We start from the raw sequence: 21,533 nt of genomic DNA, 5'->3' as shown, positions 1-21,533 counted from the left end.
TGCCAGGAACACTGTTTACAAGTGTGAATATATGAGAATGACCTCACAGTTCTCTCTCACTCTAAAACCCATTCTGACCTGGACTGAAATGGATAGGTGACCTTAAACTTAGAAACATCTTATCCCCAACCTGAACAGAAGCAGAACCTTAATACAGTCTGGCTAAGAACCCCAAAACATTTCAGTCATTTAGAGAAATTCCCAAGATCTTCCACAGAGGGAATGGTCATTCAGAGACACAAAGAGACACAGCAGAATAAATTAATCATTTATTCTCCTCAGAAGCTGAAATGAAAGTAAGCTTTCTCCCCTCCAGACAGACAGGTAACAGCTGTGAAACAGACAGGTGAGCTTCCTCAGGCGCGCAAAGAGGCTCAGTGATGAGAAACTTACAGAGAAACAGGATCTAAAAAAATAAAAATTAATGTCCTTGTTACACTCAAGATCTCCATGGCGACAGAATCAAACATCAACCATTATCAGCGTCTCTCGGCCAATCGGAGAGCAGCTAACGGCGATAGACTCCAAAGGCCACCAGGCTGAGAAAGATGGTAATGCCGACCAGCGAGGCCGTGGCAGGGGCAGTGAAGAACTGTCGGTACTGGATCTGACAGTACCACAGCACTGACAGCATCAGAACCAGCAGCGGAACCATCAGGCTGCCCACATTCAGAGCCACCTGCACCTGGTCACCGGGCCGTGGGCCCCCCGCCGCCCCCTGTGCAGCATTTTGAGAGATATGGCAGTGCAGGACGCAGTTATGGACCAGGTTCAGGGAGGCCAGAGTCTGTGCGTCATCCTGCAGCAGCTGACCCTGATAGATGAGCCGCACCTGCTGCTCCTGGCCCGCGAAGTAGGTTCTGAAACACAAAACAGACACAAAGGACGGCTCATTATCCATCGGCCCGGTATCAAGTCAGGTTGGTCCTTCACGCTGCATTATAATCGGGTCGGATGGGTGCCACTGTCAAGATAGTGTGACACAGACTGTAATACAGATCATGGTACTGACTGTACGGTGGGGAGAACAAGTATTTGATACGCTGCTGACGCTTAAGGTTTTCCCGCCTCCAAAGCTTGTAGACGTCTTTAATGTTTATCATAGGTTATCTTCAACTGTGAGCGATGGGATCTAAAGCAACAATCCAGAAAATCACATTGTGTAATTTTTAAGTAATTAATTAGCATTTTATTGCATGAAATCGGTATTTTATCACCTACCAACCAGTAAGAATCCTGGCTCTTTCAGGCCTGTTGGTTCCTGATATGCTTTGGAGGTGAGAAAACCTGCTTAAATCAGCAGCGAATCAAATACTTGTTCTCCCCGATGTATAACATCATGGTACTGACTGTGGTACATATATACAGGTCCTTCTCAAAATATTAGCATATTGTGATAAAGTTCATTATTTTCCATAATGTCATGATGAAAATTTAACATTCATATATTTTAGATTCATTGCACACTAACTGAAATATTTCAGGTCTTTTATTGTCTTAATACGGATGATTTTGGCATACAGCTCATGAAAACCCAAAATTCCTATCTCACAAAATTAGCATATTTCATCCGACCAATAAAAGAAAAGTGTTTTTAATACAAAAAACGTCAACCTTCAAATAATCATGTACAGTTATGCACTCAATACTTGGTCGGGAATCCTTTTGCAGAAATGACTGCTTCAATGCGGCGTGGCATGGAGGCAATCAGCCTGTGGCACTGCTGAGGTCTTATGGAGGCCCAGGATGCTTCGATAGCGGCCTTTAGCTCATCCAGAGTGTTGGGTCTAGAGTCTCTCAACGTTCTCTTCACAATATCCCACAGATTCTCTATGGGGTTCAGGTCAGGAGAGTTGGCAGGCCAATTGAGCACAGTGATACCATGGTCAGTAAACCATTTACCAGTGGTTTTGGCACTGTGAGCAGGTGCCAGGTCGTGCTGAAAAATGAAATCTTCATCTCCATAAAGCTTTTCAGCAGATGGAAGCATGAAGTGCTCCAAAATCTCCTGATAGCTAGCTGCATTGACCCTGCCCTTGATAAAACACAGTGGACCAACACCAGCAGCTGACACGGCACCCCAGACCATCACTGACTGTGGGTACTTGACACTGGACTTCTGGCATTTTGGCATTTCCTTCTCCCCAGTCTTCCTCCAGACTCTGGCACCTTGATTTCCGAATGAAATGCAGAATTTGCTTTCATCCGAAAAAAGTATTTTGGACCACTGAGCAACAGTCCAGTGCTGCTTCTCTGTAGCCCAGGTCAGGCGCTTCTGCTGCTGTTTCTGGTTCAAAAGTGGCTTGACCTGGGGAATGCGGCACCTGTAGCCCATTTCCTGCACACGCCTGTGCACGGTGGTTCTGGATGTTTCTACTCCAGACTCAGTCCACTGCTTCCACAGGTCCACCAAGGTCTGGAATCGGCCCTTCTCCACAATCTTCCTCAGGGTCCGGTCACCTCTTCTCGTTGTGCAGCGTTTTCTGCCACACTTTTTCCTTCCCACAGACTTCCCACTGAGGAGCCTTGATACAGCACTCTGGGAACAGCCTATTCGTTCAGAAATGTCTTTCTGTGTCTTACCCTCTTGCTTGAGGGTGTCAATAGTGGCCTTCTGGACAGCAGTCAGGTCGGCAGTCTTACCCATGATTGGGGTTTTGAGTGATGAACCAGGCTGGGAGTTTTAAAGGCCTCAGGAATCTTTTGCAGGTGTTTAGAGTTAACTCGTTGATTCAGATGATTAGGTTCATAGCTCGTTTAGAGACCCTTTTAATGATATGCTAATTTTGTGAGATAGGAATTTTGGGTTTTCATGAGCTGTATGCCAAAATCATCCGTATTAAGACAATAAAAGACCTGAAATATTTCAGTTAGTGTGCAATGAATCTAAAATATATTAATGTTAAATTTTCATCATGACATTATGGAAAATAATGAACTTTATCACAATATGCTAATATGCTAATTGAGAAGCACTTGTACATGAGTGTAGAACCAGCAGCAGTACTTCAGGGAGCTCGTTAATTACCGTTTGATGTACCCGATGGTATCCTGCGGTTGGACCTGAGCCGTTCTCTCCGTGTCGTTGAGGAACTTCAGTCTGACCACCATGTTCCTCTGACTCTCTCCTTGTGTCCTCCCCCCGCCTCTTCCCTCAGACTCCTCCTCCTCATGGGGGGAGGCACTGGTGGGCAGAGCCTCAGATGGAGAGCTGTCGCTCACAGAGCTGGTGGCCAATGATGACGAGGATGCTGAGCTGCTGCTGGTGGAGGAGAGAGGCGTGTCCTGCAGGGAGGAGGCGGTCCTTTCTGCAGCCGCGGGGACTGTGGAAGAAGTGAACAGCTGTTCTGGGGGCTCTGAGGTGCGGGTGGAGATCCAGGCGAGCAGAAGCACCATCAGCAGCAGCAGAGAGCTGAAGAGCAGCGTCACCTCGTCTCCAACGCCTTCAATCAGAGCCATCGCCCAGGGCAACGCACCTGCACACGGGTGGAACTTAAATTAGAGCATGGTTCTGGTGAGCATCCCCTCCCCTCTTTGGAGTCTCATACAGATGAGCTCAGGGCCCAATACTACAAAGCAGGATGGGTGGTTTATCAAGTTTGGGACTTCCAGTTTCACCAAGCTGGTTCACTTCATACCTGGATGTGTCAGCATGGTAACTGATGCTGGAACCCAAAGACCAAGATAAGCACGGTGGTGTCTGAATACACTCCTTTTCCTCGCAGAGTTCCTCAGATACATCTTAGTTCATTTAGATTTAGATTCAGAATACTTTATACATTCCAAAAGAGCAATTCAGTTTGAAAGTCTATTCAGATACTACAATATCCTACAGGATACTACAGACAATCACAATAAAAACTAATTTTACTGTACACAGAAATCAAATGGCCCCAAGCCACTATGTGGTTTATTGCAATGCATCTAGGAAAGGTCCACTGGTACACAATCACGGTTCAGCAGCTTAATGGCAGAAGGGATAAAAGACTTCAAAAGTCTATTGGTTCTTCTAGGTGGCGCTGCAAAGCAACGGCCTGAAGGCATCAGGGTAAATTCTGTAGACAGAATGCGGTTCTTTCTGGAGACTATTTCCCAGACCACCTGCCTCTCCTACAAAGTGTCAAGTCCCTCTGCTGAACACCAATTTATCTTGGAGCAAACCTTGATGCTGCTGAGGTAGTTCCTGCCGATCAACGACAAACCCCCAAACCAGCAGATAAAAGAAAGTTAAAATACTTTCAATTAGACTGACAAAAAATACTTAACATATTTTTGCAAACATTAAAATAATTTAGCTTCCTCAGCCAGTGGCCTTGTTGATAGTACATTCTGTATTATTGTCAAAGTTAAGGTTTGAATCCAACATGGTCCCCAAATATTTATGTGTCGACTATGTCAACATCCTGACGGTGGAGCGAGTTGGGTTTAGGATTCCCACCAGATTTTCTGAAGTCCACAACCAGTTCTTTTGTCTTTGAAACATTGAGGTCCAAAAACATTTTGTTGTACCAACCAACGAAGGCGGGAGGAGCATTTTCATGGTATGAGTCCGAGCCTTGAAGAACCGAAGGGACTGTGTCATCAGAAACCTTGACCAGATAGCTGCCTTTCTTGACCAACCAGCAGCTGTTTGTATACAATATAAAAAGGAGAGGTGAGAGAAGACAGCCCTGAGGTGTTCCTCTGTCATCAGAACATCTGACCAATAACAACAACCCTCTGTCTCCCATCAGACAATTTATAGCAACAACAAAAAAAAACTGATCAGGGAACCCGAAATGAGACAAAAGATGGCCAAATAAAAGTTGGCTACATCTTATTTAAAGCAGGAGAAAAATCAGCAAATAAAGTCTGACGTGTGCTTTGGGTTTCTCTAAATGACCGGGGACGTTGTGGCTAAATATTTTTGCAACCTCTATACCTTTACAGCCTGAAATGCAAACTGTAATGATCTAATTTATCAACCACAAGGTGGACAATCCCATTCTTGAGTTCTTTCAGATGTTTTCATGACCAAGGAGGTCAAAACAGCATGTCTAAAATCATTCAGTTCTTGGGGTCGACTGGATTTAGGGATTATTGTGGAAGTTTTCCATATTACAGAAGGCTTGCAATAATCAGTACACACTCTGCTGGTCAGCGTCCACAGACCAGGTCCATCAGGTCTGGGTGCTTTCCTCTCTTTAGATAGGAAGCAACCATATCTTTGGAGATAAAAAGCTCTTTTTGAGCTGTGAGAGTTCCTCAATCTAACAACTTCATCATCAAAAACAAGTTCAAAACAAGAAGGAAATCAGCTAAAGCTGGTAATTCATTGTTATTGACTGTGAACATTAAAAATCTGTTAGGAATCACCTGAATGTTTGTTCATGCAGGCCATGAGCCCAGCTGCTCTAATGGACCTGCTGAGACAGGGCCTTTCAGTTTTGGTCTCTATGGGCTTCAGAAAGGTGAAAACCTTTCTGGAGACAGACTTCTGGACCCAGATGGTTGCCAGTTTGTAGTTTGTCATTCAGCCAGGGGTTATTTGGATAAATAACAACCGTTTTACAGGGAATAACAATATTGGCACAAAAAGAGACAGAGTCACAGAGTGAGTTCATAGAGCCCCTCACAGGGATTATTAAAATCGTTCCAGTCAGTGCCTTCAAAACATGCCTGAGAAGATGAAACACTGTCCTCCGTCCAATTCAATTCAGTTTATTTCTATAGCACCAAATCACAACACATCGATATCATCTCAAGACACTTCAATTAGTCAGTTCAATCAATCATCCAGGTTCCAAGTCAGGTTCATACGTTCCGGTTAATCGTAACCATTGAACAGTTCAGTCAGATTCAGTTATTTCTTCAAATTGGATAAAAAGTTTTTCTATCTAAGGAAACCCAGCAGATTGCATCCAGTCAGAGACTTGCAGCATTCAATCCTCCTGGATGAGCATGTAGAGACAGTGGAGAGTCACTGCACTTCTACAGAACCAAACTTCAAAACCCTGTGGAACTTAACACATGATGTTCTGGAACAATTAACTGGCCGAACCTAGAAGCCTGTATAGAAGTTATGCTGAAGGCATTCACACCATTGAGATCCTGTTTCTCTTTATTATTATCTATATCTAACACTTTTTTTGGCACCTATCTCCTTCTTCATTTTTAAGCTATTTCAACCATTCAACTTTTAAAATGTTCAGCTCATTTAGGACATTACGGCTATGACTTTTGGTAATAATACTTTCTAAAATATTCAGCTTTTTGTGCCGATTTTTGTCCCATTGAAATGAATAGAAAATCTTACAAATTCCGCAAAATTCACCAAAAACTTCTTTCACAGCTTACTACTTCTGCATACTTCCAGCTAGAAACACCATTCAACTTTTAAAATGTTCACAAGACATTAAGCTATCTTCAAATGATTCAGCTTTTTGATATCTTTTACGGTTCTTCTACAATTGCGATTAACATTTTAGGCAAGATTTTTGACGTTTTTGATTTTATAATGTAATCCAATGGCGGAATTTGTCAGTTGGTAGAGTGTACACTCTAGGTTTTTGAATTACCTGAGAAAGAACGAACAAACTCTCCTCACTCGCTCAATTTTCACTCTACTGGCACAAATTATGTATCAAAACGTAGGATTCTTCTTTGCGATTCAGAAAATGTCACGCTCATTGATGTGGGACAAACGGATTTCACGTAACACGTCCGGGAGCAACGCAAAGTCAACACACCCTGAATGGAAAACCTATAGGAATTTCAGAAAAAATCAGAACAAAAAATCTTTAAACTCACCTGATTTCGAATCGCCGTCTCTCGTAAACCGTTCAAGTTAGAGACATGAGCTTTGCACCAATTAATCTTCAGACCTTGCTGGCACTCACAGTGAACAAATTTTTTTTGATACCTTTTATCATTTTGTCATAAAAAAGGTTTGTTTAGGAGTACCAAATCTGTCCTTCCCAAAATCGCTTGAAATTTAAAAACTTCCAAATTAACCACTTTTTCACAGGGTCACACCTCCCAGACAGATTTTTGTAGAAAATTGAGAAGCTCGATGATTTTTCAGCAGGGCTTGCTGATTAACACAGTGCATGAATCAAATCGATAGCCCTTATAGTTTCCGAGGTATTAGACGTTGTTCGAGAACATGTTCAGGCATTTTTTGTTTTTCTCCATTTTCCCCTTTTTTTTCACCTAGTGTTGTGCCTTTATTATAATATTTTCAACAAAAAAGTGTTAATATTAATGTTCCCCTGTCCGTTCTGATAAAACCGGTCCAAGAATGACGTCGATAGCCCCTACAGTTTCCGAGTTATGGGCGGTAGTTCGGGAGCATGTGCCACCATGTTATAAAGCCCAGGCCAGGGGGAGACAGAGTGAGGTGCTGCATGAGTGAGAAACAGCAGCTGTTGGGCGCTCATTAATTACCATAGCAACAGCAGCTGTTGGGCGCTCATTAGTTACCATAGCAACAGAACACAGCTGCCAGTGAACTTAAGTAACCTCTGACAGAGACTGGCTCTGAGGCTGAGCTCAGGCCAGAAGCTTCCATGAGTGATCACAATAAGTCAGTCATAGCTGACAACCACACTAGACTTTCAAAATAAGACCTACACATACGCTACAAAATAAAAGCCTCTTTTTACACTGAACATCAACCTTCCATATGTACAAATTATTTTTTTAAAGTTAATAGCATAAACAATGATTTCAGCCGAGCAAGCAGGTTCTATATGACCAATGGAAATAACCCAGACTTGAAAGGACAGCCCTGCTAGATTTTCAAAATAAGACAAAACATGCTCTACAAAATAAAAGCCTCTACATTTTAAATTATAAATAATTGCAGGACTGGGCTTCACACTAATGTTGGAGCTCACCCAGTGTTGGAAATAGGACCATGTTGGCCTTTTAAAATATGGCTTACTGAAACATTCAAAATTAAAGCCTCAGTCTTCCAGAGGTAGTATTGATTTTTTAAGCTGATAATAGCATAGACAATGATTTTAGAATAGCAAGCAGGTTCTTTATATCTAGTGGAAGTACGCCAGACCTAAAAGGACAACTATACTGGAGTTTCAAAACAACACCTAGACATACCCTACAAAATAAACGTCTTCATATTTCACACAGTGATGATTGCAGCATTGGTCCTAACACTGTTGCTGGGACTCTGTGATGGAAATGGATCTACTTTATCCTTTCAAAATAAACTCACAGATATTTACAAAATAAAAGTCTCAACATTCCTTAGTTGGGGCCTGCCATAGCAATGAAGGGAGAACAGTGAGTAGCCTGACTCCCATGTCATTGCCTGGTGACACCTATTACTATACATCTCTAAACTGGACTCTTTATTTATTTGCGACTGCCAAAGCAATGCAAGGACGCATGATTACTGGTGAAACAAGAACAGGTCTAGATAAACATCTTAACCTTCTACCCTCAATCATGATTAACAAAGCCCGGAAACCACCCTGACATTCTCCCCCCCCTTTTTTTTTTTTGCTGACAGGACACCTGTAACCTGTAACTCTATGCGTTACATTAACACTCAGCTTGGACTCCTGCTTTACTTGCACAATGATCACCTGCACTGTTGTATTGCTCTTGCATCTTATACTGCTCTATATTTACTCTCACTCACAACTGTGCTCATATATTTATATTATATTGTACATATGTTTATACTGTTTAATTTGTATTGTATTGCACCGACTAGGCCAAAACAAATTCCTTGTATGTCCAAAAACGTACTTGGCGATAAAGCTTTTCTGATTCTGATGATGCACACCGTTCTGTTGCTTTGGTTCTGTACCTCAGCCCCCAACCGTTGGCTCTGGTCCAAGAAGCATGCACCAAGAGGCAGGCCCCGTCTAAATTTCTTCAGAAATTTTCTAGTTTATTATTATTATTGTGTAAATGCTGAAGAGTGAATAATTTTAAACGGCAATTTCATAAACTTTTGAATATACGCTGTAGTAAGCATTAGAATTTTAGCTAATTTTAGCTTATACATTGGTTTTTGCATAGTAGATGGTTTAAATTAATATCAACCTTCATGCTAGTGATAGCCAATATGCTAACTTTAGGATTGTAGCTTCTCTTTCTCCTCCCTTCTCTCTTAGCTGAAGAACTATTTGCGTTTTTTAGGCAATTTCCTATTTTTTGGTTGTTTTTTCAGTGTATTTGTTGTTAGTTCATTTTTTCTTAAATTTCTCCTATTTTTTTATGTATTTTAGCTCTGACTTCAACTTCTTATGCTATATTTTTGCTTCAGTCTATGCTTTTTCAGCTCATCTATGGCAGCTCTTTCCTGCTTTTTTAAAGTTTTTGTCAGTTCTTGCATTTCAACAACTCTTTCAACAAGTAGTTTTGAGGTAACTTTAAATTGTTAAGCTGTTTCATAGCTAATAGTCTTCCTGCTTAAACAGATCAGATGAGTTTTTCTTTGCGGTTTCTGCTATTTCTACTAATTTATCAGATTTTCTGCAGTCAATTTCAGCTTGTTTCTGCCAGCTTTCAGCTAAAAAATTCATCTTACAGCATTCACTGCATTTTCACAGGAAATGCAGATTTTTCTAGTTCAGCAGCTGATTCCAAGAGAAAGGCACATCTGGAATCCAGAGACATGAACATCTGAACCATCTAAACATTGAAAATAGAGACGCTTTTTTAATGGATATTTCAGCGTTTAGACTGGTCCGAACTTCAGCCGGTGTTCTACCGAACTCCCCACTGGCTTTACCCGAACCTGTTCCCTAACAGCTGCTTCCGAAGGAGATCTCTGGTTTCAGGATGTTTGTTTTCAACTCCATCTCAGTTGGACTTTAGTTCGGGTGTTTCCGGCCTCACGGTTTAGACTCCCTTTCCAGTGATGTGCCGTTTAGACCACTGGCCCACCTGAGAGGATCGAACCGAACCAGTAGAGTTCTGAGCTTCTCTCACCTGAACTCACCTGAGTAGTAGGCTAAACCCGAAGCTAACGTCTAAAAGCGGTATCTGAGGGTAATTACAGACCGGTCCGAGTCAGGTTCGGCCGCTGAAGGAATAGAAGGGAACCAGAACTCACCGTTTCACAGAAGAACTTTCATAGCAAAGCGGTTAGCTTCCAAGCTAACAGGCTAATCTAAGCTGACTGCTGTCTTTTCTTCTTCTGCGTTTCAGACGGAGTTGATGCGCCATACCGCCCCCTGCTGCTCAGTGGCTGGAATAACAACTAATATGATTCTGATTCATCTGATCAGTCTGTAAATAAAACCAGAGATCTTTGTTATAAATAGATTTAATGTTTACATATAAGGATCAGAGCTAAACAGCTAAAGTTAGTTGTGAGGAGATTGGATCCTAGGTGAAGATACCAGGTTCTGAGTACATTTAGTCTGTTTATATGCATATGCTTCATCGGTCTGATCTGGAACTTGAGGACCCAAACCACCCAAGCAACTAAGTCTCAGATCCACTCAGTTTAACTGAGGTTACTGTTTGGTTTAAAGCCCCCGTTTCTTTCCCAGTCTGAAGCCCTGGATGATGTTTATCTTTTAGAATTTTAAGTGCTAAGTATGATTCTGGAGGGTTCTGCCTCTGTAACTTTAGTTATCCAACGGAACCAAAGAGTTAAATTCAGCTGCTTTTACTGTGAAGAAAATGCAGACTGCCCCTTTAATGTGATGTAATGATCACCCAGACCAGCAGGGGGCAACTGCTGACCTTACAGGTTCCTCATCAGGTCAGAGTTTATTATACAGGTAGAAATAAATACACAGAGCAGCAGAGGTTCGGGTTTCTCAACGAGTTGACTGACCCGAATTTATTAATCCAAATGGAAAATTCTTTGTGTTACAGCTGCGCCCGTAGGGATAACACCCAGAACATCAGGTGATAAAAGAGGTACCTGGTTTAGATAAGGACCGGTAGAATACAGACTACAGGTAAAAACGAAGGTTCTGTTTATTCTGCTCTTGTTGGTGCAGTATTGGGTCGTATGCACATAGGCCATGTTATTCGGTAAGTCTGTATGGAGATCAGCTCCATGTGTTCCCATCTCGGACATTTACGTTTCTGTTCTGTTCCACTTAGAACCACAGATCACCCGCAAGGAGAACCTCAGCAGTTTATGCAACGGAACATGCTGATCAATCTGTGACTGAAAGGGTTCTTGTGTCCAACCATCCTGGTTCCTGGAGGTGGACTGAAGCCTCCGGGATAGCCAGTTATAGGATCTGATTCTGTGCGAGAAGTTCCGCGCACTCTGAGTCCAAGTAATGGTGCTGCTCAGCACAGAGTCAGACACAGAACTCTTGGGTCCGTGCAGGACTACTCAGTCCGGGCTTAATGTCCTCTCAGCGGACAGGCATCCAGCAAGATGCCGGTCTTCCTCGCCTCTGAGCCGGGGGGTTGTCGCCAATCCAAGCCGCAAAGGAAGCTTGGTGATGCGGACTCTGTTCCGCCCGCTGTGGTTGTTCCCTAAAGCTGTCGGCCTGTCCCTATCTGGGCCCCGGGCCCCCGTGCTCGTAGGGCTCCTTAGTGCATAATCTGGACTGGGACTAGAACCCAGCCGGAGCCGAACTACAATGAGTTTAAAGCTAGGTTATTCCAGCAGCGGGGCAGCCTGCAGCTCTGTCCGCGGCTCTGGTTTCATCCTCCGCCTTTGTCTCATGTTTTCCCCCGGAGGTCCTCCCCCTGCGGCGCGGGGCGGAGTTTCATACCGAGCCAGACGCTCCTTTTGTCGGATTCGTTTCGAGTTGACTCCCCGGGGTTTACGGGTGAAAAACAGGCACTTAAAAAGGCTCAGAATCAGCCGAACCGACACAGTGCTGTTCGGGAACTATCCGGGCGTTCAACAGAATCATCAGGTAAGCGATGGGTTCGTATTTTAAAAGGATTACTGGATTTTTGTGCTCGGTTGTCCCCGAGTCCTCGGAACATTCATGGCGGCTTCGCAGTGAGGCTTTCTGGGGGACCGGGGACGATCCTGCCCGCTGCACCCCGAAAGCAGCTCCTGGTTCCGGCAATCCGGTTAATCCTGCCAGGGAAACTGCAGATGGTGTGTTTCCAGCTCTTTTTAACAGCATTCCAGCTCATTTCAGACCGTTTGTTTGGTTTGCTGCAGTGAGGGGATTATCGGCTGCAGATATCGGAACCAGCGGCTCCGCGGGACTAAAACAGTTTTGATGGTTTAATCTCTTCAGTTTCGTCGTTTTTCACTAATTAAAAAAAAAAAAAAAAAAAATTCCCTCTGCGCCTGCCAGCGGAAGCTACGTGCTGACTCCTGCCGGAGGACAGGCGCCATTACCGGGGCAGTTGGAGCCAGGCGGCCCGCTCAGTCCGCGGGGCCCCGGGCAGGCTCCTGTAGAGCGGCCCCTGTTGGCCCCCAGAGCTCTGTGGAGTAGGACGTCCGGAACCGATTGCACTGCAGGTCCCAGTTCTTCAGAAACCCCAGATGGTTCTTCCCAAACAGAAATACTCCCGCTCTGGTTCCGAGCTGAACGTCCAGCTGCAATGAGACAGACAGCTGCTGTGTGCCGCCGCTCTCTGCTGCCCCCTACTGTTCAGGTCCAGAAGCAGACAGGCTGCTTCATGACTGGAGAAGGGTTGGAGGTCCTGGGAAGCTCGGTCCCACAGTGAAACTCTGCTGAAGTTTTAGTTATTTTTTGTTTGTTTCATATTCAAATATTATATTTTGTGAATGGAAACAAAATGAGATTTATAATTCTGGTGATATCTTTATAGTTTGTAAAGACGTGCTACAGACACACAGTCAAATCTAAAGTCAAGGTGTGATCACCTGTGTGTCACCTATGTTTGCAGAGGAGCAAGAGGGTGGAGTCTTCTTCGTCAGCCGCTGCAGGATGAACGGCAGCAGCAGCAGCGTCTCTGCGGCTCAGAGCCCCAGGATCAAAGCTCAAGCAGGTAAATGTCTCAGGTGTGAACACTTGTCAGACCCACCTTTAGATGGGCCGTTCCAGCGGTGCGTCCGAACTCAAGTAAGCTCACTTTACTAGCTGTAGGTGGATATTAGCCTGAACCAGATTAGTCTGCAGGCTGGACTCATCTGTGCAGTAAGGCACGCCGGCGGCAGCATCCTGGTCATGTCATCCTGACGGTGTTTTCTGTCTGCAGATGGTTGGAGTAAGGAGGACTGCCTGACTCTGCTGGAGAGAATCCGCAGCCTGCTGCCAGAAGGAGACGCCATGAAGTATAAAACCACGGAGTCGCACTTTGACTGGGACAAAGTTTGCTTCGGCAGCTTCACCGGAGAAATGTGCCGCCAGAAGTGGCAGAGGGTCTCATCTGAGGTACCGACCGCCGTCACACCTCCAGCTTTTAACACGAGACTAGGAATGTTTTATTAAGTTTTACAATTTAAGAATTTCTACTTAAGTTCTCTGAAATTCATCGGAACCTGCTCCACTGTCCATTTGGGTCAGCAGAAGGATTCATTGTTCCATTTTTCAGGTTCGAAAGTACAGAACTATGACGGAGCTCATAGTGGATGCCATTGAGTTTGTGAAGAACCCATACAAAGGCAAGAAGCTGAAGGTGAGTGGATTCCACTGGTCCTGAACCAGATTTCACAGCACAAACAGAAACTGGACCAGGGTTGATGTCTTCTCTCCTGTTCAGACTCACCCAGACTTCCCCAAAAAACCTCTCACTCCCTACTTTCGCTTCTTCATGGAGAAACGAGCCAAATATGCAAAAATCCACCCAGAGATGAGCAACCTGGACCTGACCAAGATTCTGTCCAAGAAGTACAAGGAGCTACCTGACAAGAAAAAGGTTTGAACCGTAGCCGGAACCAGACTGGCAGAGATACTCAGATAAATATCTCCCAAAATGTTCTTTGTGTTTGATTTGTTTTCCTGCAGCAAAAGTACATCACAGAGTTCCAGCGGGAGAAGGAGGAGTTTGAGAAGAACATGGCTCGGTTCAGGTGAGTTTCTTATTTACCTAACCCCTCAGCTGTGGGCATGAAGCCACCCTAATGTCAGGTGACCTGCAGGGAGGAACACCCAGAGCTTATGGAGCAGAGGAAAAAGTCAGACCTGCCAGAAAAACCCAAAACACCCCAACAGCTGTGGTACAACCACGAGAAGAAGGCCTACATGAAGCTGCATCCAGAGGTAACAGAGAGGTTTTCAGGACCAGACCCAGTTCTGTTCTGGGAGTCGGAGCCCACACAGTAATTAGGACTCTCTGTCCACAGGTGAGTCAAAAAGAACTGAAGGAGGCTCTCAGGAGACAGTGGTCCCAGCTGCCTGACAAAAGGAGACTGAAGTGGATCAGCAAAGCCCTGGAGCTCCAGAAAGACTATGAGGTAAAGAACTAGACCGCTACTCCCCTTCTAGGTGTCCTCTGGTTCTTGGATCTAGCTGGAGAAGACGAGGACAGAGGAGGTTTAGGAGGACGGCTGTGTGTCCAGGGTCTGACGGTTGGACTCTGTGTTGTAGGACAGTATGAAAGTGTACCACGAAGCCCACCCAGACGTCAACTCAGAAGATCATGTCCGCTCTGTCCTCACCAAGGCTGAGAGACAGCTGAAGGATAAGTTTGATGGGCGACCGACCAAACCTCCACCGTGAGTCTGCATGACATTGACAGCACCATCAGAACCACCACAGTTTAAGCTTTAGCTACTACCTGTAGAGTTCCTGAACCCTGACCTGTTAACTGCTCTGTGTTCTTCATAGAAATGGCTACTCGCTGTACTGCGCCGAACTGATGATCAACATGAAGGACGTCCCCAGCACGGAGCGCATGGTCCTCTGCAGCAAGCAGTGGAAGATGCTGACGCAAAAAGAGAAGGACATGTTCCAGAAACGCTGTGAGCAGGTTCGTATCGTCCCGACACCTCTCGCCACGTTCACTGCCCGCTCTTCGTCTAACGTTGCGTTCTACCTGCAGAAAAAGAAGCAGTACGACGTCGACCTGCAGCGCTTCCTAGAGGTGAGGCGCCGCCCACCTAACAGCTGTAAACCACGGTTCTCCAACCCAGGTTCTCAGGGCCACCGCCCTACATGTTTTAGGGAACAACAGTCAGACTCTGCTGGGGTCTGGTCTGCAATGAGCAGGTCGTGTGTGTTGGATTAGAACCTGCGGGACGGTGGGTCCGGGGGAACCAGAGTTGCTGTAACACTAAAACATAATGTTCAGATTCCCAGCGTCTTATTATGTTTCAGAGCCTTCCTGAGGAGGAACGAGAGCGAGTCCTGTCAGAGGAGAAAATGGGCGGGTCCAAGTTGAATGTGGGCGTGGCTCCCAGCCCACACAGAGCCAAGTCTCCATCAGTGAAGGTGCAACCTTGGTCTTCTTCTGCTGTCACTTCCCTGGTTTGGTGTTTCTGCCTCAGTTGTTACTGTACACTCGTATCCCAGATGGGGGGAACCAGAACTGGGCCAAGCCATTAAACAGAGCTTCTGACTGAGCAGAGGTCTTTTCTTTGTGTCTCTGCTCTGTTCTCTCAAACCTCCAGTCGGTCGTGGCAGATGGCCGCTCACACTGAGCCTGGTTCTGGTTCTGCTGGAGGTTTCTTCCTGTTAAAAGGGAGTTTTTCCTCTCCACTGTCGCTACATGCATGCTCAGTATGAGGGATTGCTGCAAAGTCAACACCAGTGACTGTCCACTGTCTCTACATGCTCATCCAGGAGGAGTGAATGCTGCAAGTCACTGACTGGATGCAATCTGCTGGGTTTCCTTAGATAGAAAAACTTTTTATCCAATTTGAATAAATAACTGAATCTGACTGAACTGTTCAATGGTTACGATTAATTGGAATGTATGAACCTGACTGTTGTGAAGAACCTTGAGAAGACATGTGTTGTGAATCAGCGCTATAGAAATAAAACTGAATTGAATTTTCTCAGGAGCGCAGTCGGGAGCCGGAGACAGAAGCATGGGTACCTGCCGGACCGCCCAAAGATAGACGGGATGGGAAGAAGATAGTCAAGCTTCCAGAAACACCAAAAACTGCTGAAGAGATGTGGCAGCACAGCGTGATCGGAGACTACTTGGCGAAGTACAGAGTAAGTCCCCGAGCAGCTTCATGTTCGGACATGGAGGGGTCATTGTGGGGTCCTGTGCTAAGCTGTTTCTGGTCATGTTCTGCCCTGCAGAGTGACCGTAGGAAGGCACAGGTGGCGATGGAGGCAGCCTGGAGGTCCATGGAAAAGAAGGAAAAGATTCCATGGATTAAGAAGGCAGCAGAGGACCAGAAGCGTTACGAGGTTCAGTACCAACCTGTGGTCAGTGAGCCACACCCCCACACTGACCCCACCCACCAACAAAATAAACACCAAAGCTTTAAATTATGGTTTTAAAGCAAAAGAGACGAAATCACATAAACAAAACATAAAACTTCTCCCCTTGAGCCATGATTTGTCCTCCTGGATCGACCCCTCCTTCTTTCCTCTGACTCCTCCCTCTGCATCATGACTCCTCCTCCTGTCATCTAGCCCCTCCTCTTCTCTTAGGCCACTCCCACTGAAATAAAACTCCCTGGAAATTTAAAGCCCCTCTTATTTCTGTGTTGTGTGTTTCTTAAAGCTGTAGTGCGTAACTTTTCTGAAACCAGAAAATTTTGGAGTCTTTTCAGCTTTAGCTCCGCCCCTGCTCCCCCTCCACTCCCCTCCCGAAGGAGCTGAAAGCCACGCCTCCTATGAACCGCGCAGGGCTAGCGGTGTGAACAGAGACAAATAAGGACTATTGGCCATGTAGAGCAAGTCACTTGGTCTCTATTACATCCACCGAAGGATGGATCCTCTTTGGTTCTCCTCCTCTTCCTCCACAGTTAGCTTGATGTTCACACTCCAGACTCACATTACATGTAATGTAGGGCTGGTTAGCATTCAAGCTAGCGCTATAAATGCTAATTATTACAATTATCTACAGCATTATTTGTGATTTAAAAGACTTCATTATAACTCACTAAAATACATTAAATGATTCAGTTTTTACATGTTCAGAAGAAACTTTGCAAACTCTTCATCAGTTTAGAGCTTATGTAGATCCGCCATCGTTTGGAAGCATCTCCAATGTAAATTCTACTAGAGAGTTTCACAAGTTTAGTAGAAGGGCTGAACTTTCTCTGAAAAGTAGAAAGTAGTGGAGGAATTGGTAGTTTCAGTCCTTGTTGTGGTTCCTCCTCCCAGATGACTGAGGTCCTCAGACTCCACGATCTTCACCTCCCTCCAGACTAATACACAAGTCTAGCTGTAAAGGCCAGGGGATGAATTATAGTAAATTAATAATCATCACACATTACCTACTTTACATCATAGAACAAGGTCACAGAGCCAAAACGAAGCATTTCTTAAATTATTTGAACAATTAACAAGTTATGGACTGCAGCTTTAATGAGTGCTGGTCTGGTCCACTGACTCTTGGTGTCCTGCAGAGGGAGCTGTTTGAGATGAGAACACCAGCTACAGGTCAGAGGAAGCCCAAGTTTGATGGAGAACCGAAGAAGCCTCCAGTGTGAGTTTAAACTTTTTATTCTGATCCTAGTCAGGAACCACACCAGGATGGTACTGGTACCAGGATGGTACTGGTACCAGGATGGTACCACACAGTTTCATGTTCACAATGCGATGTGACTGAGCAATAGGTTATTTAAACTCAGAACTGCATGGAAATGTTTCCACAGAGACACAGACTGTGATTTTATTGATTGATAACTTCAAAAACGCACTGATCCAGAACTCTGACCCACAGGAGTGGGTACCAGATGTTCTCCCAGGAGCTGCTGACCAACGGCGAGCTGAACCACTTCAGCCTGAAGGAACGCATGGTGGAGATCGGCAAACGGTGGCAGAAGCTGAGCCAGACCCAGAAGGACAAGTACAAGAAGCTGGTGGAGGAGCAGCAGGTGGAGTACAAGGCGGAGCTAGAGACCTGGGTCAAGGTGAGCCACTCAACCTGACTGACCAATCAGAGCTTGGGTAGGGCTGTTGAAGTCTGGTGGTCGTTGCACTTCCTGCTGGACGTCTGATGCATTTCTTCTCATCTTCAGTCGCTGTCACCGCAGGATCGATCCGTCTACAAAGAGTTCACGTCCTCGGTTAGTCCGCCTCGGTTCAGATCTGCTTCCTGGAGGGAGGGCGGCTTTCTAGGGTTGAGGTTAGCTTTCATCTTACCTGCTGTCAGCTGGTTAGAAATCTGTTTCTGTTTGGCAGAAACGCCGCAGCACCTCAAAAGCCACCAGCAGCCCGGTGGCCAAAGTCCGCGTAACGGCGAAGGGGAAGGCAGGAGGTTCGAGAGCGGTGACTCCAGGGGTCAGCGTGGGAAAAAGGGCCATGGCGTACCGCGCCAAGGTAATACAACACCTAACCTTATGAACCCTTAGCACGGTCTGTTAGGCAGCAGGCAGTGAAGAAGCATTGGTGTGTTTTGTGGATTTTTAGCAGGATATGTCCGACTCAGACGAAGAGGAGAAAAGCGACTCCTCAGACTCTGATGAAGATGACGAAACATCAGGAAGCACAGACAGTGAGGAGGAAGATGAGGTGATGGATCATTCTGAATGTTAAAGATCAGGAATTTCATTTATAAAACGTTGTGTTGGATTTATAAAAAAGCGTTCGTACGGCCAAAGCCAAAGATGGTGTAGAAAGAAGATCCAGACGCACGTTTCTCATGTTCTGCTCTCTACACGCCCACATTCAACCATAGATGGTCGATGCAAAGCACCTCATGAATATCAATGTGTATTTAAATGCTGATCAATGGTTACCAATGGCAACCATGGAAAAAGGAGCATAGAGACGCAGCTTCACGCTGAATGTCTCCACAGTGTTTAGATGTTTACAGCAGTCAGTGTTCTTGCCTCACACCTTCTGGGTTTATCTGTGGTCCAGATCACCCTGGAGGTCATCAGTGAGAGGAATGAGATGGTGAGAAAACTTTGATGAGATGTTGAGAGGACTTTGATTGAAGGTGACTTAAAGACCTTTTTGTATCCATGTGAAAAGTCCTGATGTATAGTTCTGGCCCACCAGCACCAGCATAAATAACACCGTGGTTCTGAATGTTTATGATGACATCGATCTATAATTAAAGTTTGATATGGAGAGAAACTAAATGTCTGAAAGGAATCATGATACAGTGTGGCTTCAGTTCCCCACCTCTCCATCTGCGTCGCTAGTTTCCCTCGTCTCCAAAACGAGCGTACCCATGGGTCAGAGGTCACATAAGGGGCCTCACCTTCTCCATCAGGTTGGTTTTTATAGATCAGAACCTTTTTGAGGAAAGTGACGCCTGTTTCTGGCCTGTTTTGTGCCACATTTAGAAGTGAGACCCCTTGTGGCTGAAACAGAGTTGCACATACTGTAAACAGTGATGAACAGGTGAGGGAGACAGGTGAGGCACCACCTGTCATCATGACAAGTAAAATACCAACAACGATGACAGAATATCAATTTGACTGCTCTATAAAGTTGTCTCTTTAAATCGCCAACATACATGCTGGATTACACACGTAATAAAAACATGCTATCGTTCCACAGTCTAATATTTAATGAACATGTGACTTATTTAATCTTTCTAATCAGCCATAAATGTGAAGGTTAGGGTGCAGCACAACATACCATGCTGCACTGATAGGGGGCAGTGCTGAGCCCCATCGGCACAGACAGCTAACGGCACGTCGCTACGAACTCTTTAGCTACGCATGGGTCAGACGTGTTTTCACCAAGTCCTGGGACCGTAGTCTGATTTAAATTTGGTCCCCCTAAATGTAAAATTACTTCTCAACACTGGAAAATGATTTTAGAGAGGAAGACCAACTCTGCTGCCCATCCAATGCCAAGTCAAACACTTTTGACTTGGCATTGGATGGGCAGCAACAGAACATTAGGGTCCGAAACGGGAAGTTGAGGAAGAAAAGTCTTGATTAATGCAGCCTGCTTCCATGGACTTAATATACTAATAAAGATAAGATCATGCACAATTTAAAATTTGAATAAAAAGAAAGAGATCAGCCAAAATGAAAAAAATCATTTTAAATAAATCAAGTTTTTCTTGCTATCCTATTGTTGAACAGTATGGAGTTGATTAAAACAGGATTAAAAGCTTTAAAAAAAAGTAAAATGTTTCAATTAAAGTCAAAATTGAAACCTATTCCTCCATTTTGGGTTCATATGTGTTTGACTCCAGGAGTCAGTGGAGTCATGACCCTCATCACACGTCACTGACTCCACCCCCTGCCCTGCCTGCAGCTTGTAGTTCATGGGTCAAATGTTTGACCCCGCCCACCAATCACTGGGTTGCACCTGAGCGCATCGGTAAAGCAGTTCATTTAGTTTCTTGTTTTCAGATGAAATAGAAACGCTGCAGAAAATAAAAACAAGGGCGTAGTTAAAGAACAGGCACCAAGTGAAGATGGCCTGTTTTTTATGATGTTATTTAAGCTTTTATCAGTTTTATTTCCATCTTTAAAAGAAAGATGGCGACATCAGATCAGGCGTTGCCAGATAAACACAGCATATTTACGCACAAATATATAACAAGTTTAATTTGTAGTTAACTTTACTATTAGGGTCTTTATGTTCTGTTAGCTATTAACTGAATACTGTATTTTTGGCAATCCTAGGTAATATTTTTTAATGTTTGGCCTCCTACCAACTAAAGCAGGATTCTATTCTGATTAAATACTTTTATTAAGCTATAAAACCTCTGCCAGCAGGGGGCGCTGAGATGATACGAGTCTGTCATAGTGTCAGCTGTTGTCCCCTGCTGTTTGTCTCAGATATTACAGGTCATCGAACAGCTTTTGGTTTGAACTTTGACCGTTACCATGGTGACTATTTTAAGCACTTTCTGTTTGTATTCAGAATGAGGATGAAGAGGAGGATGATGATGACCAATCTTCCACCGAAGAATCCAGCGAGTTGGACTCGGATTAGCCCCGCCCCTCTCCCTGATAGAAGAGAACAGGCTGTGCAGGCCACGCCTCCTCACCTGCCAATCATCCAGGCATACCAATGAGGCAGTGACGTCTTAAGTGGGGCGGAGCTTGACAGAGCGTTTTGTTACAAGTGTTTTAGTTTTTAACGACTGTTGGTTTTTATCTGACGGACGTTTTTAAGTCGATGACGGCTTCCGTTTGTTCCTTAATTTTGGGCGGGCATTGATGGGAGGGGTTTGATTATGATGACGTGTAGGGGGCGGAGTCTGTTACCCTTGAGGGAGGAGTCAGAGTTGTAGCTCCAGTCAGCTGGAGGAAATGAAAAACAAAATAAATGCACTTTTCCAAACTCTGGTTTCTTTGTGTGACATCATCATGACATCACAGCAGGGGTAACCACAGATGAATGTTTTTCCTGTTCCATCATTTATTTCCAAGGGTCTTCCTGATGGTTCTGATCTGATGTTCCTGAAATTATTCTAATATATCAGAGGGAATGTAAGGAACACTCCAAAAAACCAGACTGTACAGAACCTGAGCCTAGACTTCGGACCAAGCTGTAGCCCCAAAAGTACCGGGCATGAAAAAAAAAAAACCTTTACTGCACTGACCTAAAGCCAGGTGATATTTTTGA

General features: G+C 44.7%; 2 protein-coding genes across 6 annotated transcripts; one reads left to right on the top strand and one right to left on the bottom strand.

Annotated features, from left to right (window-relative positions):
* Nucleotides 1–256: 256 nt before the first annotated feature.
* On the bottom strand, nt 257–10,211 carry tmub1 (transmembrane and ubiquitin-like domain containing 1). Its single transcript, XM_047367378.1, has 3 exons — nt 10,070–10,211; nt 3,029–3,476; nt 257–860 (listed from the first exon to the last, which is right to left on the bottom strand). The coding sequence occupies exons 2-3, from the start codon at nt 3,457–3,459 to the stop codon at nt 509–511; spliced, it is 783 nt and encodes a 260-aa protein (XP_047223334.1). The 5' UTR covers nt 3,460–3,476; nt 10,070–10,211; the 3' UTR covers nt 257–508.
* Nucleotides 10,212–10,865: 654 nt separating this feature from the next.
* On the top strand, nt 10,866–21,248 carry ubtfl (upstream binding transcription factor, like). 5 transcript variants are annotated; one of them, XM_047367373.1, is made up of 21 exons: nt 10,866–10,887; nt 12,808–12,909; nt 13,120–13,295; nt 13,456–13,539; nt 13,624–13,779; nt 13,869–13,933; nt 14,003–14,123; nt 14,207–14,317; nt 14,451–14,578; nt 14,691–14,832; nt 14,905–14,946; nt 15,180–15,293; nt 15,864–16,022; nt 16,113–16,241; nt 17,393–17,472; nt 17,710–17,899; nt 18,008–18,055; nt 18,171–18,308; nt 18,399–18,500; nt 18,852–18,887; nt 20,826–21,248. In XM_047367373.1, the coding sequence occupies exons 2-21, from the start codon at nt 12,849–12,851 to the stop codon at nt 20,895–20,897; spliced, it is 2,154 nt and encodes a 717-aa protein (XP_047223329.1). In that variant the 5' UTR covers nt 10,866–10,887; nt 12,808–12,848; the 3' UTR covers nt 20,898–21,248. The 5 variants fall into 5 exon arrangements, with proteins under 5 accessions (XP_047223329.1, XP_047223330.1, XP_047223327.1 ...); XM_047367374.1 differs by lacking the exon at nt 10,866–10,887 and adding an exon at nt 10,894–11,852 and having other exon boundaries at nt 16,113–16,223; XM_047367371.1 differs by lacking the exon at nt 10,866–10,887 and adding an exon at nt 10,894–11,852.
* Nucleotides 21,249–21,533: the final 285 nt, after the last annotated feature.

This window comes from Girardinichthys multiradiatus, chromosome 6 (genome assembly GCF_021462225.1).
Source record: "Girardinichthys multiradiatus isolate DD_20200921_A chromosome 6, DD_fGirMul_XY1, whole genome shotgun sequence".
In the NCBI taxonomy this organism is placed as follows: Eukaryota; Metazoa; Chordata; class Actinopteri; order Cyprinodontiformes; family Goodeidae; genus Girardinichthys; species Girardinichthys multiradiatus.
Note: the sequence above shows the minus strand (reverse complement) of the source record. Positions and strands in the feature narration are given on the sequence as shown.

What these genes read in the sequence shown, in the direction of transcription:
- tmub1 (XM_047367378.1), bottom strand. Translation starts at nt 3,459, where the DNA reads ATGGCTCTGATTGAAGGCGTTGGAGACGAGGTGACGCTGCTCTTCAGC. An exon ending in ACCATCGGGTACATCAAACG is followed by an intron (nt 861 to 3,028) that starts GTAATTAACGAG and finishes TTTGTGTTTCAG; the next exon opens with AACCTACTTCGCGGGCCAGG.
- ubtfl (XM_047367373.1), top strand. Translation starts at nt 12,849, where the DNA reads ATGAACGGCAGCAGCAGCAGCGTCTCTGCGGCTCAGAGCCCCAGGATC. An exon ending in GAACCGAAGAAGCCTCCAGT is followed by an intron (nt 17,473 to 17,709) that starts GTGAGTTTAAAC and finishes TCTGACCCACAG; the next exon opens with GAGTGGGTACCAGATGTTCT. An exon ending in TCAGTGAGAGGAATGAGATG is followed by an intron (nt 18,888 to 20,825) that starts GTGAGAAAACTT and finishes GTTTGTATTCAG; the next exon opens with AATGAGGATGAAGAGGAGGA.